Source organism: Bombus pascuorum, chromosome 6, assembly GCF_905332965.1.
Source record: "Bombus pascuorum chromosome 6, iyBomPasc1.1, whole genome shotgun sequence".
In the NCBI taxonomy this organism is placed as follows: domain Eukaryota; kingdom Metazoa; phylum Arthropoda; class Insecta; order Hymenoptera; family Apidae; genus Bombus; species Bombus pascuorum.
The window spans coordinates 3698194-3717956 of NC_083493.1; the positions used below are offsets into that span (position 1 = coordinate 3698194).

At 36.1% G+C, this 19763-nt stretch overlaps 1 protein-coding gene across 1 annotated transcript; it reads left to right on the forward strand.

Annotated features, from left to right (window-relative positions):
* The first annotated feature begins 15173 nt into the window (after positions 1-15173).
* On the forward strand, positions 15174-17217 carry LOC132907731 (chymotrypsin-1-like). Its single transcript, XM_060961088.1, has 5 exons — positions 15174-15334; positions 15764-15914; positions 16119-16371; positions 16562-16699; positions 16871-17217. The coding sequence occupies exons 1-5, from the start codon at positions 15283-15285 to the stop codon at positions 17060-17062; spliced, it is 786 nt and encodes a 261-aa protein (XP_060817071.1). The 5' UTR covers positions 15174-15282; the 3' UTR covers positions 17063-17217.
* The last annotated feature ends 2546 nt before the right edge of the window (positions 17218-19763 follow it).

Sequence of the window (19763 nt, forward strand, 5' to 3'; positions counted from 1 at the left end):
TGGTTACCAAGTAGCTCATCATAAAACTAAATTTAACATCTTTGAAGTTTGTGATCTCCGATGTGTGAATTAATTGTAAAACTTTGTAATTATCGTTATATGGTAGAATTAAGCCACATCTTCGTAGTTGTTTTAAAATACAAGTTCAAAAAACTCCCTCTCCTGAAGCATTTTATTTGTTTTGTACATTATTAAACAAAGTATTTTATGATACCTCATAGTTATAAATTAGTTTGGAAGATCAGGAACAGAGACTTTTCTTTGGAAATAATTAAAGAGATCTTAGAGATCCTTTGATCAAGAATTAATATTTCAAATTGGAATTCTATTATTAGTTTAATGATTCTCCTAATGTTAAAGCTCATATAGCCGATGGCATTTGCGGTACTTCTCGCTTCTTACTCGATTCCCGCCCAAAACCATGAATTTAGTTTTCTACACAGCCCAAGGCGATACGCAGGATAATATCAATGTAGCGGTCATACTCTATTGCAATTGAAATGAACGGTTCGATTCACTACATGCACTACTGCTTGGGTACACGCCAATTTTGGCTGTGATTCGAACCACCCTCCTTCTATTCCGAAACCCTTCTAATTTTAATCATATCATAAAGAGCAGAACATCTTTGAACAGAGTACGACTAAATTTTGACAGAAAGTGAAAAATAGATGGAAAGAAGAAGAGGATGAAACCTTATCATTATTCTACAGTAAATTGTGTCAAAGAAAGAATTTTTATGATATTCATGAAAAAATGACTTGAATGTTGAGTTTGCTCGAAACCATTTACAGCAGCAAATTCCACGCAACATACTCACCTCCAGAAACAAATTCTGTCGAGTATACGAATTGAGCGCGTAACGTACGCGTCGTTTATTAAAATAATAATTCGCGATATTTCCTTATTTATAGTCCCGACTTCTTCGATAATATTCGTTTAGCGTATTTTATGCAAAATGTAACGTAAGGTGCGCATAAATTCGATGCGGGATATCAGGTATCGTTGGATACATTATCGATTTCGGTGAACCAGTTTCGCGCAATCACGCGTTACGATTTACTAGCGCACACGAGACAGAACCTAAATACTGGGACTCCCATATAATGGATTATAGTAACACCATTAAAACCGCTTGTAATAAATCATTTTATTTTCCCTCTTTCATCATGGACATTGAAATGTTTTTAATAATAATTTATTATTTATTATTATTGTTATTATCATTATTTATAATTTATTATTATATTTACTTTACACCAATTACCAAATTATTCGAAACCTTTGATTCCGTTTTTTCGAGCTCATAACGTTCTAGACGTGGCACAATTTATAAATTTTATTCTCCGCTGTAAATTGCACGCTGTAGATCCGATTCTAGCAATTAAAGTATAAAAACATCGTTCCACCAGTCGTTTGAATCGCGAAAAGTTCTTCTTTGAAAGCTTGGATAACCAGCATCTCCTTCTCGACGGGTTCTTTTATTTTGTCCGCGAGCATCGAGCAGGGTGGAGCGTAAGGAGCTTGAAAAGAACAAGTTTTAAACTGTGGCAGCGTAAAGAAAATGCTTTTCTTTTAATAATTTCAGATAAATACGGCGAAGAGAGCGGAGCCGAGTATTTTTGTATTCGCCGGTCTTTTGTATTCGCCCGGGCTGGGATCTGTAAAATTTTCCCGGTAATTGACGATCCTTTTTCCCTCGATTAATTCAACGAAGATCTGTGGGCAATCCTGCAGACGACGGGAATTTGATAACGTCGTTGCAATCGAAGACACGTTTCAATTACTTTGCACATCCAGTGTCTTTTTAATATTAAATTTTAAGAAACGAGAGGAGATTGTTGAAGCAATCCCAAGACGAATCTCTAGTTTTCTAAACCGTATCGCTGAATTAATTTCGCGTTGTCATCTTGTATGTCTATACACGTTGTAAATCTTTGCAGAACAGTCAGTTCTATTCGATATTCAAAGATAAAAAGCATTTGCTATTGAAAGATATATTCACTTCTATTTAAACGTCCTACTATTTTAACATCAGAATTAACAACTCTGAGTCAACAGTATCGGATCAAAACTCTAAAAATAGTTTTAATGTTACATAATGGAAACGTAAGCGTCGATCGTATGCACAACAGTGATCGAATCGCCAGGACGTTCTGTTAGGAAGAGAAACGAAGCGGGAGCTCGGCGAACGAGACACGACGGACAAAACGTCGTCGACGGAAATGTTTCGAAAATTTCGAGCTGGTACGAATGTCTCAGAGCAAAAAAGCAAGCCGGAGCACTCAGAGCGCAACTTTTCCATCGGCGGTCCGCCGGGGGCGTAAAATTGTGAGGTCTGGCGCTCCCTTTACTATCCGCGTATTCACGGCCCGAGGTCTGAGATTCCGGCCATCTGTCGAAAATCCTGATTTTACATTTTCCTTCTTCTCGTTGTAAGTAAATCGCAAATCACGACCTGTACCTATGCTTTTCTCCCTGAATTCGAAAACGATATCTTCAAGCCTTACGAAAGCAAAAGATTATATCGATTAATATTATATTAGGATCCAATTATCGATTGTTTTCGATGATCTATTAGACAGGTATCGTTCAAATGTGATATATAAATGCAAGGAAAGTGAGCTTATGAAGTATGTAATACGTGTAAGTTGAAAGAAAAGATTGCTTTCGACACAAAGTTATAATAGAAATATATTAATGTTAAGGATAAAAAGTAACGATTAAGTAGGGCGGATAGAGTTGTAAGTAAAATGCAACTGGACGCAGATTGGATCCCTTGTCGAACCTCGATACACCTTTTGTACCCTGGAGCTGACCCCGTTTCGTTCACGACTGATTTAATGATGACGGAAGTCGCTTAACCTACACTTAAACTGATCATAATCGTTACTTGTATCCTACACCCTTTTAGAAACGATATTTCGATCATACTATGGAACCTTATCATATGTATTTTTACCAGTAAAGTTTTACTAATATATATATACACACATAATATGATTGGGAAATTAGTATTTTTTAAAATAATTTTCAATAGTCTTTTACTTAAACTGCATTTCGTACGGAATTTTTACCAAACAAACATCAATTAACCACTTAAAAGGTATTAAAACATTATGCATTAATAATTCATCTCATTATCTCCAATTCTTCGTTGTTAGGTGGTCTTAAAATAATACAAATTCATGAAAACAGATTGAGATTGTTCGAGTGTTTGATTAGATGGCCGTTGAAGTGTTACAACAGCGATAGCCAGAATGGTGAGAATCTTCGAACAGAATATTTCCACGTAGGCTATGAACAAATAGTGTGTAGCTTTGTCCGCTGAAGTGAATGGTGCCCATGAAATGTCTGGACCACTGTAGCCTCCAAACTTCGGTAATCATACAGTCCAGTGCACCACAAAGCAAATCTATGCGCGGTAATCTCCTTCTTGTGGAATATGGAATTTAATAACTTTATTTGATAACTCAAAACAACAACATAAAGACGTATCAAACCGTTTTTCGAAAACAATTGCTGCAAAAGTCGTTGGAAAATCTATTGCAGTGAGCAACATGTTGTTTTGAAAGTTGTTAGTCAGGGAAGCTTCTATTTTTATATCTTTTATTTGTGTAATAGAAGGATAATCACGTGCAAATATGTTTTTTGAATTTTTAACAACTCTTTTTGAATTTTTTAAAATAAAAGATTGTTAAATAAATGTCATGTGTGAATCTTCCAATACATCTTTATTTTAAGGAAACTGTGCAGTAATTAGTATATTATAGTAGTAGAAGATTTTAAAAAGTAAAAGATTATCTTCGTAATAGTCATCTAACAATTATCGCGACGAAATCATTTATATGGACCAATTATGCTTTGATGGTACTTGACACGAGTTTTAAAAAAGTTAATAAGTTGATTACGACTCATCGATTTTTATTCCCTGTCAAAAATTGAAGGGTCGAAGATCACCTCGACCAACGTCAATGTAAAATAAATCTGTTCTTAAACAAATGTAGATGAAAAGCGGCGAGGATTTCCAGAAGATGTCAAGATCGCCGCAACCACAATCACTCAGAATGTCTTCCTCGGTTACAGCGTTCATATATCCCATGAGGAACCCCTTTCTATCTTACCATCGTGGGTAAATTATTGGTAGGTACGACGTTAAAACATAATTGATTAATACTTGGATTTTGGGATATACGAACTGATACTATTACAGCGGACGATCCACACTTTATCTGCAAAGTTTAGTACAATCCAAATTCGAACTTATTTAATTATATTAAGAAAAAGATGATGCGAAATTTTTGCAACTGTACAAAGAAATCAAAACAGACCAACGGAACAACCGATACCATATATGCTTGCACTATTTCAGGCAATATAAAAATAGCGATTTGTCTATCGGTTCGTTAAAATAATGAAAAAGTAACAAAGAAATAACTATGTTTTCATACAAAAGCACTAACTTAACAGTACATTAATATAATCGTTTGAAGAAAGAATTTGCAAAAAGTTTATCATTATAATCGTCTATACAAATTCATAAAACTCTCACAAGCTGTCATTATTTAAGTTTGTCACTTTTAATGAACTCTCTGATTTCTATCAAAGGAACTTACATTCTTATAAAAAATCTTCTAAAGCTATCTAAAGCAGCACATGTCAACGAGATTTATCGCGATGCGATAGCTCTTACAGAATCTTTCGTCACGATTTCGTATAAATGTCAATAGACTTTTGTTGTAGATCGAAAGAAACGATTCGCGCGTAACGTATCATTATAGAGACCGAGATAGGTGAATTGTTAACGCACGCCCGCTCTCGGTTAATATCAACGCAGCATTTAACAAGAAACGAACATTAAATACGTCAAAATATCATAGTTCTGGCTGGCAGGGAGTTCGGATGGTTTAACTGGCTTTGATCTTTGTACGTAACGGTGCTCAAAGTCTGTTACAACGGTGAATTATACCCTCCAACTCCTGCCGTTTAACAACAAAGCGACCTGTTTCGTTTGGTATACGTTTCCCTCTCTCTCTCCATTTCTGCGTTTCTCTGCTTCCACGTTCTCTTCGTCCATTCCTGTGAATTTCTATCGTCTCTTTACGTGCTTCCGGAAAAAAAGAAACGATGAAAAACGAGTTAATGTCTCGCGGCAGACTCTAAAGCGTTCCCATGCTTTATATCATTTACCACGGAACGAAGAGAATGACCACGAAGCAGATAATGATGACACGATCGTTTAACGCGTTTAACAACATTAATTGCTCGCCTCTGTTGCGAATTTAGGAGCCGGAAGTTTAGAAGAGCAACAAAAACTGGAAAACACAGCAGAATTTTTACGTAGCTAAATATTTGATATTCTGTAAAACGATACGTGAAAATGGCAAATCAAATGTTATCGATAACTCTGAAAACGAAAATGCTAATATCAGAGATACTCGCTAGATGCGTTGAAATCAGTAACTCAATGATTACAGGCATAAGCCTGAAATAATTTAATGAAATAAACGATGTTGCAAAATAGCAGAACTAAAAGCATAACAAGGGCATCGCCTAAATCCGCGAGGAACGACGGTCAAAATGATTCAACGAAATTCTAGACTCGTCCCAGACCGACATAGATCCACCCTCGCTTCTAACCGCACATAAACGGTAAGGATAACCTAGCATTTTATACACAAGATCTATGGAGGCTAAGCAATAACGTTTAGCGATAATTCTAGGGTAGCCTGACTACAAGGCCTCGGGCTTTACGGATGACTTATGCTTGCTGAAGTTATTTGAACTCGTCGATGTATCGAGTTGTGGCACCGTGAGTCCCCGACGTCTTTGTCAATGCGCTGTACAAATGTTAGCGCACAAGACGTACAGCGAATCCCGCGCTGTTATCTGGCGGGTGGTATAGAAGATCTTGCCTAGTGAAATAGAACGCGAGCCAGCTTCGTAATTTCAAGGTAAAAAGCATACACGCCAACCTTATTATCAGCTCGCGTGTAAACGTTATCGGGCCGTCGCCGAAAAAAAAACACTGTGTCTCCCCTTCCATTTCCGTCGCTTCGATTGATCGACTCGTCCCATAGATTGAAAAACGCGTATGTATTTCTATAGAAATTTGTATCAGAACGGAAACATTGCATCTCTCGCGAGATGTTTAATTAATCCTGAAACGAATCACTTCCCACGTATAATGAAATATTTCGAAACAACAAATACTTGATATATCGCTTCATTCGTTTGATGAATAGTATATTTCCGTCACTAGTGATTCACGAGAATCAAACATCGTTCATCTATAATTTTGAATCCCTTTGAAAGCTCGATGGGATCTATAATTTACTCTACAAACTTGCTTTCTAATCGCTCCTTCCTTATTCTTTCTTCTTCGATCTACTTCATTCACTTTCACCCACGGAGCATCGTTTAATTTCGATTTTCGAGATCCTTTGACGAAAGTGTATACGGTGACAACTGATTCCACGAGCATCTGTGAATAAAAGAACTGCAAGTGCTGGACGAGTACCGCCAGCGGGTGCTCACGCAATAAAGATAATTGCAGTTTGATCCAGGTAGCGTTAGCCGGGGGACGCAAAATACATCTAACGAAGACAATCTCTCTTTCGTTTAGAGAGGTTGATCAAACCGTTGCACGTACCAACAGACAGAAACAGACAATCTGTTGGATGAAAGGAATCTGTTGATGGAAAGAAGAGTGGATCGGAGACGGTGGACGAAAATCGGAGAAAGGTCGCGAAAGAGAGATGACAAGGGAGCGGGAGAATAACGATAATAGAAATACAGGGAAAACGAAAGAAAAATTTCGAGCGGAGGAGAATTCCGAGCGAAATAAGGAGAGGAAGATAGAGAAACCAGAGAAAGCGTAGGTAGGGAAAGAAAGAATCCGTTGGGATCCCAAGCCTGCTGGCGTAATTCTGCTGGATGACAAGACGGGGGTTAGAGGACAGGTGCTACTGACGCCTTTGATCTCTTCCGCATTACACGCTGTAGAGTATCGCGCTCAAAAAAGGGAATTATCAAAATATCCTGGCCGGTTGCGCCCGCTCCGCTAGAAAGAACAGCGATCGATACCCGCTTAGGGTCATATCAACCGTGACGTTCTCTTTGTTCTCCTCCTGTTCGTCGTTTCGAAATCGTTTCTCGGTATTCCTTTTGCATACTCCACCTGTATGCAGTGCAATATACCTTGCGACCGTACCATGCAAGACAACGTTACAAAATTACGCAGAAACTCCAAGGATTTCGTCTTATTTTGCTCTTGGAGAAATATTGCAGAGGATGTATAGGTAATATCAAACATCGGGATTAACAGTATTATTCAATTGTGTTACTATGTTTTTTGAAGATTTAATTTTACGCGAAACCTGAATTATTGTAGAAACTTTTATATTTCCCAAACCGTGGTAGCAGGAAAGTATAATTTTATACAATTGACATCCTTATAATAGAGCTGTCGTAAAATATTCGAGGACAATAGAGTGAACAGAATGAAAGAGTAGTGGAATTTTTTGAAGATATTCGCGGTATTTCGAAATATCAAACAATTGAACTCGTTGAAATAGTACGTAAGTAGATATACATACATATCAAGATCAAACAATTCTTAACTTACAGTACTGTTTGATATGACATTTATTTTATAACGTAAGTAGTTCGCCCGTTTCTTCGTAGTATGATATTTCTACATATACGTGATTTTTATTTTAATGATAACATTTTTCCGAAATTATATACCTAACTCGTTTCTTGCCCACATGTTACATTTCATTCCTACAAGCTATCATTTTCAGAAATAAATAATTCGAACACATGATATCAAACACGAAGTCATTTATTCTCAATCATTCGGTCAAGCTCTTATCGGGAAGGGAACATTCAAGGAAGCGAGGAACGCCGCAAGGACGCAGCGGAAGATTTACAGCTCGTCGCCAGGGAGGATAAGCGGAACTATTTATTGAATATCATTTATCATTGAGAAGATCTCGTATTTCTCAGAGTCGCACATCGAAACGGCCGAAAACACCGGCTATTAGGTGTAACGTCACGGCTATTGGTACGCATATGTGGTAATTACGCCGAGGCCTGGAATACGCGTAACGCAAGAAACAAATTATCGATACCTCGAGCGAAGATTCGCCGCCTCCGGTACTAAGCGTCTAGCGACGATAATCGACACATGTCGTTCCCGTGGCTGGCAGACAAAAACTAGGCGGCGAGATTCCCAATGGACTCCCGAAAGCTGTTGACGACAAATCGAGGGTTAAAATACTATCGGTAAATAGCGAGTGGAATGAGCACGGGGTTGAGGCCAAGGGAGACGCGTATCAGATGGCACAGGGGGGGATTATAACCCTAATTTCGGCTATCCGCGTGACACTCTACTTTAAATGAAGTAGCCTGGTCGCTCCCATGGCCGAGCAACAATCAATCCTCGTGCATAATAGGGACTCTTGTTATCGGATCGTTAAGAAATTCCTACGATCACTATACAACGAAACTTGGCTGATTAAGGTGATAAGACAGATAAAAACGAGACTTTTTGAAGTAGGAAATCGACGTTGAAATATTGACTTAATTGTTGCGTGATGCAAAGATTAGACGATAGGACTATTTGGTTTTGATCTTTTTCATTTGTACGACTTGAGCGAGATTTGAAGTTAATTGATGATAGTAGATAAGTGATAATTCAATAAAGAAGAAGGTAATTCAAATACGATCATTGTTTATTTCACTTCAGAATTCATTTGATTTTCAACTAATGCACAACTAACAAAAAGTGTTTATTTTGAAATACTTCTACAAACTCCTAAACAATCAATAATTTCATAACATACATAACTAAATACTAAACAAACAGTCGATTTGTCGTATGAATTCCTTACCTATTTTCATCAAACACGTACATTTTTCTTCCATTTTACATTGCACATGTAGGTAAATCGGATCAATTCTATCAATAAATATTTCAGTTGACATTTAATTAAATGATCCGCCGTTAATTCTTCGCAAATCCAATGTATAATTTTCATACAACATTGATAAGATTAAAACAATTATCGTGAATGGATTTAAATGTGCAACTCGAAATTTGATTCCTTCTTTATTTTTGGAATCTGTTTAAACTTGCCTGATCATTGATTCAGAAATAATAGGTGAGCATACGCGAAACATAAAGAGATCATAACGAAGGAATCGGTATCTGAGCACGCAGTCGCTATTTCTGTGGCGGCTAATTCGCGCCACTTTCGTTAATCCGTGGTAATAACGCACCGCTGATTAGATAAAATCACCGTGACCGTGATCACGGCAACAGCGGTTAAAGTTATTTCCACCTCGGCCGAAAGTCCCCCATAAATCACGTCTCGCGGACGTCCAAAATTCTTCTGCAATCTCGCAAAGCGTTTTCAGAGGAACCGCGAGCCTGTCTAGTTGCAACCCTTCCCCCACGATGGCGCATTCTTTCGAAATGGCCCCCTTACACTGGATCACGAAAATTTTACCTCTGCTAGCACGCTCACCTCTAGGCTAGAAACTATCGCAGTACAACAACTTTTCATAACGTACTTTTCAATTAGTCATAAAATAGACGTTATAACATTAGAAGTACTTGCATTACATAAAATACATTTAACGTTTGAACGATTCAGAGAACTGGATTGTAAACACTTCAACCAACTTACACTCGTACAATTAATCCTGCAAACATTACAATCAAGTAAATCGATTAATTGTTGGAAAAAAGTAATATGGAAAATATGGAAATACTCTCTACGTCTCGATAACGTAATTTCCTTGTTACCAACAAAGTTACTTCCTAGAATACCAAACTTTGACTGTATATCGTGTTGTAGCGTAATCCGGCCAAAAGCGAACAACAGTTCCTCGCCTCGATCACGGTGCGGCGGTTCCTTCCGTGACCAAGCGGGACGACAGACACGCTCGATCGTGGGAGAAAAAATGGACAACGCGTCGGCGTTGCCGTGAAGTTTTTTCTTATGTACCTACTACTCACTGCATGCCATATAGCCCGGAAAGATAATTATAGTTTCTCGATCGACGTAAGAATTTCTGAGATTTCTGCCAGCTAGCCGCCTTCTACGTCGTAGAATAGTAGTAGAGTATCTTTATAAGCAACGAGTGTGGGTGAGCTGACCGCCCCTACCATGGTAAAAGGCGGTAGTGGAGGGAAAGGAGACGGAGGGGATGCTGAGGGCCAAAGTGAAGGCTTCGCCGGAGAAAGATTAGCAGACCAGCCAAGACTTTCGTGTTTCTCGGATCCACAGACCCGTAGATCATGATAATTGTGAGAACAATTCATCAGGTAAATTTCACGCTAAGCGGTCCCCGGATTCGTTGGCATGTACCGATCATCCACCGGCCGGTCCATTAATCACGATCTCCAATTGTCGGTCCGCTCACTCATCAACGCGATATGTGTGCGAGCTTCCATCTTTTCTTCTCGATCGAACGGATCGACCATGATACACGTTTTTGCGCAACATTCTTCAATATCGTCATACAGAATGTAACATAGCGCGTGTAAATGTGCGATAAATTATATCTATTTTACGATTCTGTTATCTTTTTTACGAAAATATCACAAAATCGCTTCAGATTCCCATTCTTTGGATCATTTATGCAAAAATTTTAAATATCGACGCTCCGAACTTACTTGTACGCTTGTTACACGACCACAGCATTTTGCTTGCATACATAAGGGTTAAAAATTAAATCAACATAGCCGAAGAAGGGAAAACGAATTAGTTGTTGCTCGTCAAATGGTCTGCAGACATCTAATATACTTAAATTATGATTTTTGAATTCCCGTAACCTGAGACGTTATTCTCCAGTTGACGTCTTCTTCGCATCCGTAAATGCTCAATTTGTCGGCACTTTCTACAGGTGTTCGTGGTTGAAATCACTTACCAGCCATAAACGGGAGAACAACCGAACGGATAATACGTGTTTGCACTAATAGTAGGTCCTTCGTAAACATAGGGTAGCTTCTATATGCTAGCAATTATTATCGTACTCCGTGTAAGTATGTTCAAATACGATGTACGGGCGTTTATCAATGAAGTTGTTTCATCATCATTTCAAAATCACGGCTACGATAATGACTGTCGCGTTATCGTTAACAGTTAACACGGCGATACTAATCACGAAACCTGTAAGCCTAGCTTTGCAGATTTTTCAAAGATTGTGCATCATCGTCGTTGATATTTTCGTTTGACGTTTTAAGAAATTTAAGCCTTTTGTTTGGAAACAGTCGAAGACTATCGAGAAAGAGAACGATCAATGCATATTTATCGATATTTTTATCTTTACAGACTTTTATAAATATCTATACTTACAAGATTGTGGGTATCGTGTATAATTTTTCAAGCAAGAAATAGAAAATATCGCAATTTTATTTTTAAACTAACAAATCTTTTTTACGTTATCGGAAGTTACTCGTGATAATTCTTTTCGATATCTAGGTCACTCCTTGAAATAACTAACGGTTATAATTCTTAACGATTGAAGTAGGAAAGCAAAAGAAAAATATCATTAATTTTTATTGATATTTGACAAACACGACAATTTGATCTTATCATTTATTAATTAAGTAACTGCAACGTTATTTTTAAACATCTATTTCCATAATTACAATTTACAACAAGGAACAATCCGGGGTTTGTTTAGAATAAGAGAAAGATACAATCTCACGAAATAAAAGAAAAATTTCCCATTTATCGTATTACGATCAATATCATGTTCAAAAGTTAAAACAATCATCACGTAAGACGTAAAAAATTGTTGTCGAAATTCCTTGATACAACCGTTAATCTTCTACCTCGACCATTTGTAACTCTTCCGGCATTGTTACGACATTATAATAGCGCAAAAAGCCAGTCGAGACCAAAGTAAATCTTGAGACCTATTGTAAGGAGAGAAAAAGAAAGCACTGCTTTTCGAAAGAAGAGTACGACGCCGATATCCTGATTCTGGCGTGGTGCGAAACGACGCGTCGCGGTTCCTCCGGATCGTGGGAGAGGCGCGCGTGAAAATCGTGGCTGTCGGTTTGGTTCGGTCTAAATGTAACCCTAAAAGTTCGAGGCAACGGCCAAAAGAATGTATAATTACGAGGCATAAAAATAACCATCGCCCACTCAAAAGTATTCGTTGCGGCTGGCCAGTGTGTAACGATGTGCCTTTGGTTTTGGGTCGTCGCACCCACAACTTGGAGATTCCCATCGATCTCTCGACACACCACCCGTTTCTCTCTGAACCAAAAGATGTTCGGCAATTTTTCGACAGTGATTACACCAGCAGCAAGCCTCGCCTGACCCGCGCTGTAAAAATCTTGCTTTTAAGTATAAGGCAGGCGAGTGGACAATGGAGAAAAAGTCGAAGAAACTCTCTCGCCACCGTCCATTCGTCCGTCCGTTTCGAGGAATTTGAACGCGAATTGAGGGTGGAGAACAGGGATTTTACCGTCCAAGAGCCAGCAATCTTTGAAATCGTTTTCCTGCGTGACGCTCGCGGGCGTCTGTTACACCTTTTTTATGCGATAAAAGACTATACGCAAAGAAGATAGTGGTCCCAGGATACATTTTCCTAGCGACGGTAGCTTTCTTCGGAAAAGCACGGAAATTCAGATTCTCGTGGGAATTCGAGCCAGGAATGAAAATATTAAAAAGAAGGAAAAAAACAGTGTACGATTCATTGAAATAACTATGCGTCGTTACCGTCAGCTTCAGAGCGTGTTATTAAGGCCTATTAAAAATTATTTTATGAAAATATTGCGAATATCTTATCGAACAGCAGAGTTATAGCTACTATACTCTATAATCTGACGAACAAAGTTTCGAAATAAAAATATTAACATTCTCAGCACTCGACAAATATTATGTTTTGAAAAATATTTACCTGATCCTCACATCTTTACTTAAATCACCTGCTAATCTAGCAATTTATTTTTACATGAAAGCTAACTATCGCATTTCTGACGACTGATGAGAACCGGAAACTCGTCGATCGAAACGGAGAGTAGGAAAATCGTCCGAATCACCATCTGTCATAGCGGATTGTTAACTCGGTTATAGCACACGCATATCAAATCGTTCGTGACGTACCTTAGCACGAAATGGGCAGCGCAGTAATGCGATTTGGATATATGGAGAGTCCTCTGGGATATTACCAGTACAGAGCTTTCTCCCCTGCGATACGACAAATGATATGCATATGTAAATACGGTGACCGAGCATTACGAATCGGCCTAACGCCGGGAAATCTGATTTGCAAACCTTCCTACGAATATTCGAACGCGTACGCCGTTACTACTTGTGATTACTTTACATTTTCCAAAATCTTTTTCAATCTCGCGCAGTAAAATTTTCTTCTTAATGATACAAGCTGAAGCCAGTAAACGTTTAATTATAATATTCGACTGCAATTCTATCTTTTTTATCACAATTAATAACGCGATCAAAATATGTTTCTCTGTGTCAGTATATTTCTTAATTCAACACGTACTTACGCTAGTCTAAGTAATCCGTACCAGACGCGCTTCGTCGAGAAACGTCTGAAACGGAAAACTGCCAAGAAGAGAAAAACACGGTTTTCTCTGAATTGATCCAGTGACCTCGAAACAACACAGCCAGAGAGAAAGGTCCAAGGGAGTTTGGTTTTATCTCACGGTCTTTCACTGTATCAGCGGCGCTCGGATGATCCCGTTAACAGGATCAAGACTCGTGGCATAGACGAAGGGTTCTTGTTATTCGCAATCGCCTTCTCTCGTCCTTAGGGACGCGAAATCCCCTCTGGATGCTCGGAGAATTACCAGGAACGCTAAGATATATTCATTTGCAGAATACACAACGAACGAAATTACTCACTGCCATCTTTCTTATTAACGTTTTCTTAATGAAATTAAATTGAAATTAAATTAAATAACCATCGACTTATCGAGCGTCGATCGAACTTGAACTTTCTCGAGTCGCGTTCTCTTCAAGATCGTGTCCATAATTTTCAAATACGATTTTGATGCAAAAATTGTTTTTCGTTCGACTGTAATTCTATTATTCGACGAACATACTATGTAAAAGTGTACGAATTTAGATCTTGATCGTTTCATACGCTAGTTAATATCTACAAACGGTAATCGAGAATTTTAAACATGACTGCATTACGATACTCAGGGCAAACGTTATAATTAGTGAAGCGAAGCAAACGTCTTAAATACGACTCGTAATAATACGAGTACATATAAGACATACCTGTAAGACATAGCGCAGACTTTCGACCCTCGTCCCAAAGTACCAACCCTTAGCCCTTGCCGTCGTACTAATGATTTGCAAACATCGACCCTCCGCTCGTTTCGCTCATTACAAAGTTTTTTCCCGGCGTGTTGCGCATGAACAAGATGAAAGTGTTCCAGAAGTTTGGAAAGAATAAGAAAATATAATTGAACAATCTCGCTTAGTCTTTTGGTCTTGATCGTTACAATAGACCGTAAAATTGATCACCATAATTCATATTCAACTCCTTGTAATCATTACAATTTATTTCCCAAGTCTAATGTTTCAAATATCTTTCAATAAAAATCAAAATTTGAAGAGTAGAAGTTCTCGAGAATAAAATTTCATTTCCTTATAAGCAATTAATTATGTGTTTCGTTTAATAAAACGAATACAGCAAAATAATAATTGCAAATGTCATAACACTGTTAGAATTATTTGTACCTACGTCAAGAAATACTCGGAAATTATTTCAGAGATTTCTTTTTTATCAAGAGACGTCAATTAAATTTCTATTTTACGCCTCGCACGAGTACCTGTTAATATCTAAATTAAACAATCGATTGATCTTACGTTTCACAAGAGGCAATAATTAAAAGATTAAAGATATCGATTGAAATTCGATCAATCGGCGTGTATTATCAATTGAAATTTCTATGTGATATCTATTAAAGAAGTAGTAACTTAACAGTACCGAGTTTATATCCGTTATCAGATTAATTGTTTCCTCTTTCTAATAAAAAGAACATATAAAAAAGCAGGAAACCGATAGTTGACGATATCGATACTATCTTGTCTTTATAATCAAAGCTACTGGGATTTTACGTATCTTGAACGTCATTCTCTCTGGTTGCGCTTATTTTCGTTACTGATAAAAATCTAATATTTTGTTTATCCTTATCAACGTGATGTATGCCCTCGGAACGTATATAAAGTGATCGATACAGTTTCTGTCAGTCACAGTACCGTGAATCTTCTTAGCAATATGTTCACTCTGAGCGCTTCGTTTGTGCTCTGCCTTGCAGTCGCCGCATTTGGTAAGTAATAACAACCGAAAAAAAATCTTTCAATGTCTTCGAATATGTCCAACATTGAATTTCTTTACATACTCTATATTGTATTCTAACTATATCTATATCTTAAATATAGCCTTCACGCCTTAAGCAAGTTAAAGTAATTAGTTAATTCAATTGTTACCAAATGTTTTAAGAATGGAAATAAAAATCGGTAGAAAGTAAATAAAAGTTTATGGAATTGAATGAAATTGTCCTAGGAAGTTTAAAGGATCGTTTTATACTTTAGTCGCTCAATGCAACTCTTTATTTCGATAATTTTCATTTTCTCAACTCGTTTAACCGAGTGCACGATACACAAACTATTATAAACTAAACAAAAGTAAGACTTTATGCGTAAAGCTGTATGAAACCACGAATACAGTAACCTTACTACGATTTTGTCTTGGTTAGGCTTCCCTGAAAGCCAAATTGTCGGTGGCAAAGACGCTCCAGTTGGCAAGTTTCCCCACCAAGTGTCTCTGAGACAGAACGGAAACCACTTCTGTGGTGGCTCCATCATCGACTCACGTCACATTCTCACCGCAGCTCACTGTGTCCAAGGGTATGTACTATAAAATTTAGCGCACAAAGAATAGTAAAATTAAGAGCTGTCAAACAAAGCAGATACACAGAAATCATATTTATTAAAATATATTTACAAAAATATAATCGCTCGCTGTCATATATTTATTAATATCTTACTAAGCTTCAAGTTTACCACTGATTGCTGAAAATTTTAAATCAATGGAACATGTTTGTCGTATAGACTGAACAACTTGGCAAGTATTACCGTCCACGCTGGAACGAATCAACTGAACACAAAGGGACAGTCTTATGGAGTGGAAAAGGCCGTTGCGCATAAGGGTTTCAGCTCGATGACCCTTCTTAACGATATAGCTATAATTCGCGTGAACCAAAATATCGCGTTCAACAACTTGGTGAAACCAATCAAATTGGCTTCCGGTAGCAACACTTATGAAGGATCAAACTGCATTTTGTCCGGCTGGGGAACTACCAAAGTAAGTTCGAAACATAGCTGTTTCAACGATTACTTGAGATTATAATAATTAAAGAATGTCTTTTTAAGAAATTCGAAACTTCGGAATTTAGGATTCTCGTATTCGAAAGTATTCAGAGCTTAGTTATAAAAATCATATTAAGTTTATTTTTCTATCGGAATGATACATTTAACATGTATTTCGTTTACAGCTCGGAGGAAACCCACCAAACAACTTGCAATACATCAACTTGTTCGTCGAGAGCCAATCAAAATGCAAGCAAGCCCACTGGAGAGTTCAAAGTTCCCACATCTGCACATACACCAAAGTTGGAGAAGGTGCATGCCACGTGAGTATATTTAACACACTTTGTATTTAAACGATGCATGCTTTTTCATCCAAATACGAATTTAAAAATTGAAATTGGTAATGCTAGAATTTCTAAGACTTCTTTCGTTCGGTGAAATATCAACTTTATGAACATTTAATTGACGACTAATCTTTTCTTTTCGAATTTCAGGGTGACTCCGGCGGTCCACTCATCCACAATGATGTACAAATCGGTGTCGTTTCCTTTGGACAACCTTGTGCCGTTGGCAAACCTGATGTATACACAAGAGTGTCATCCTTCATACCCTGGATTAATTCTCAGAAATCTTATCTCATGAACGAAACTGAAGAACAAACAGAAGACGCTATCTACATTATTTAAATTTACCCGTTTCTAATATTTCCGCAATAAATCCTCGATTTTCATATTATGATGATAGAGTAATCAGTTTTGAAAGGTATATGAACTTGAATGTAATCATCACTTTTATATACATAAAAAGTTTAAAAAAATTAAAATCTTTATTTTCCAATAAAGCATATACGTGTTAACTATCTGTTCTTCATCTTTATATATATACCCCTAGCTTTTTTGAAGAGCTGACCGATCGGACGAGCTATTTAAATTATTTACAAGGTTTTTATTCAATATTTTATTTCTCATTATATGAGACTTCATACCTCTTTATATCTCAGTTCGTCGATAGTTACACGTACGAACTAGAAAAATCTCAGAGTGTTCCCTACGCCCTCTATGGTGTTCTGCAGAAAATATAGGAATTCCATATATTCAACTCAATCGTCAAAAGCGATAAAAATGGACCTGGCGTCTTATAAGGTATCGCATCACATGTTCTGTAGTACCGACCATTCAGAGGTTTTATTACGCCCTCTACAATTTATAACGTCGCACGAGTATGGTTAAACCATTCGAACGCGCTCCGTTTATTTAAACAAAACTTTAATTAGTATACGTTTAAAGAAGCTTATTTGTTATTAACTTATTTAAACGCGAATTACTATTATATGAACGAGAAATCGTAAATAGTAAGAACATTTAGTACGCTCTTATCATGTGAACCTCAGTTACTTGTCCCATGACAGATTCTAATAAATGGAATTCCACCGTATGTTCAATTCAAGCACGAATCATGCACAACAATTAAAAGCAAAATACAAGCTATTGTGGTCATTCATAAAGGATTATAATTATAGACATATTATATTATAGACGTAACATGAAATACTTTCCGTGTTTCACGATTTAAAGGTTTATAGTATTAAACTATAAAATCGTAAATTATTATTGTAAGGGAAGTAAAGAATTCTATAGTAGACGTCTATACAAATTGAATTAACGATTGATTGAAGCAACAATTTTGAACAAAAAGTACTATGCTCATAAGTTTTCAAAGTTCTGACCACATAAATAACTTTATCTTATACACTGTATATAATCTATAATCTTATCTCTAACTAATAATGATATGAAGATTATATTATTTTTACTCTATACCACGAATATTCAAAATCACTGCACCGCTCTTTTTCTTTCTTAATCTCACTACACTTAAGCATAATAGATATAATGTTCCTCTTTCGTTAAATAAAACAACGTAAATAACTAAATTAATACTTCAACTAAAATAATACTTTACCATAATTATATATTAGAAAGAAAAACAGAATTGTGCGTGTGCAAAAACGTAATAGGTTCATATATTTAATAAATAATTCTTGGACAACGATATATGTTTACAATTAGGTTAGGGAAACTAATGTGATGTGTTAATTCAGGAATTGTATTTTTCTCTCTTTTCTCTTTATCGATAATAAATTGTTTAGCATTGCATATACCAAGCATTGTATAACAAAGCATTCTTCGCGATTGATTCTCAGGATTTTCTATTTTATATTTTATTTTTATAAATTAATATTGCGAAATAGGAAAAATATACTACTCGCGCATTGTTCGAGTTTATACCGAATGGATATTTTGGTACTCCTGGTTACCAATTTGATTCCTTTTCAACACCTTTGATTTCCCTTTAAGGTATTCATTTATGAAAATACTGCTAAACATTTATTTATTTCATGTTAATGAATATTTTTAATTTATAAATATTATTCATTACTTAAAATTGTTATAAATTAATGGAATGAAAAATGTGGAAAATGAAGATTTTTTTATTATACAATTTTAAAATTTTGCAGGGGATTATTATACATTATTGGAATGACAAATATTCTGACAAAATATTTTAATAATACAGTTCCAAAATTTTTCACGGAATCAAAATATGAAAGATAAATAATAATTAAATAAATGATGCATTTGTAGTAGTAATTGTTCATTATCAGAATTATTTCTTTTTTTGTAATTTTATCATCTACGGTATATTCAATTTATTAATAATAAAAATTTTGTGTGTAAAGTGTTCGGTAAATGGAATTTGATTCATCGTGTGAATAATAAAAGTTACACTGTTACTTTTCTATTATTGGTATACATAATGGTATATAAAAATTAAGAAATTTATGCGAGTAGAATCATTGGATGTATCAAAAGAATGGAATATAGGTACTTTCAAATACTCTCTCATTTTATAGATGAATCAAGATTTCATAAAACATGGTAAGACCTAAGCAATCATTATTATTTGTTATATAATTCGTAATTATAGCGTAATACATCACAATAATTATGAATTATATATCAAATAATATGAATTAATTAATTGCCATTGCGATTATGTTCTTATATACTAATTAAACAATCTTTTAAATTATTAGTAAGACTATCATTGATTCCTAAATTGCGGATTGTTCTTTTTTTTCTTGTTAATAGTCTGTAATAAATCAATGCCTATTGAAATATTAAAGAAATATGGAATTCTCTATTTCATTTGCGATTACAAGATGTAAATATATTTTATCGAGACAATTAAGAGATAGGAAGTAACAAAATTACGTTCAAGAATTTAAATAATTTAAATAAATATCTTTGAATACTTTTAATACTATACTATCTTTTAATACTCTTTTTAATCTAATATAAATTATTGTAAAGAAATCTTAGTTCA

Bases quoted from the DNA above. Each gene is read 5' to 3' on its own strand.
- LOC132907731 (XM_060961088.1), top strand. From the start codon at position 15,283: ATGTTCACTCTGAGCGCTTCGTTTGTGCTCTGCCTTGCAGTCGCCGCA. The intron at 16,372-16,561 runs GTAAGTTCGAAA...TTTCGTTTACAG, and splicing joins CCGGCTGGGGAACTACCAAA to CTCGGAGGAAACCCACCAAA. The intron at 16,700-16,870 runs GTGAGTATATTT...TTCGAATTTCAG, and splicing joins TTGGAGAAGGTGCATGCCAC to GGTGACTCCGGCGGTCCACT.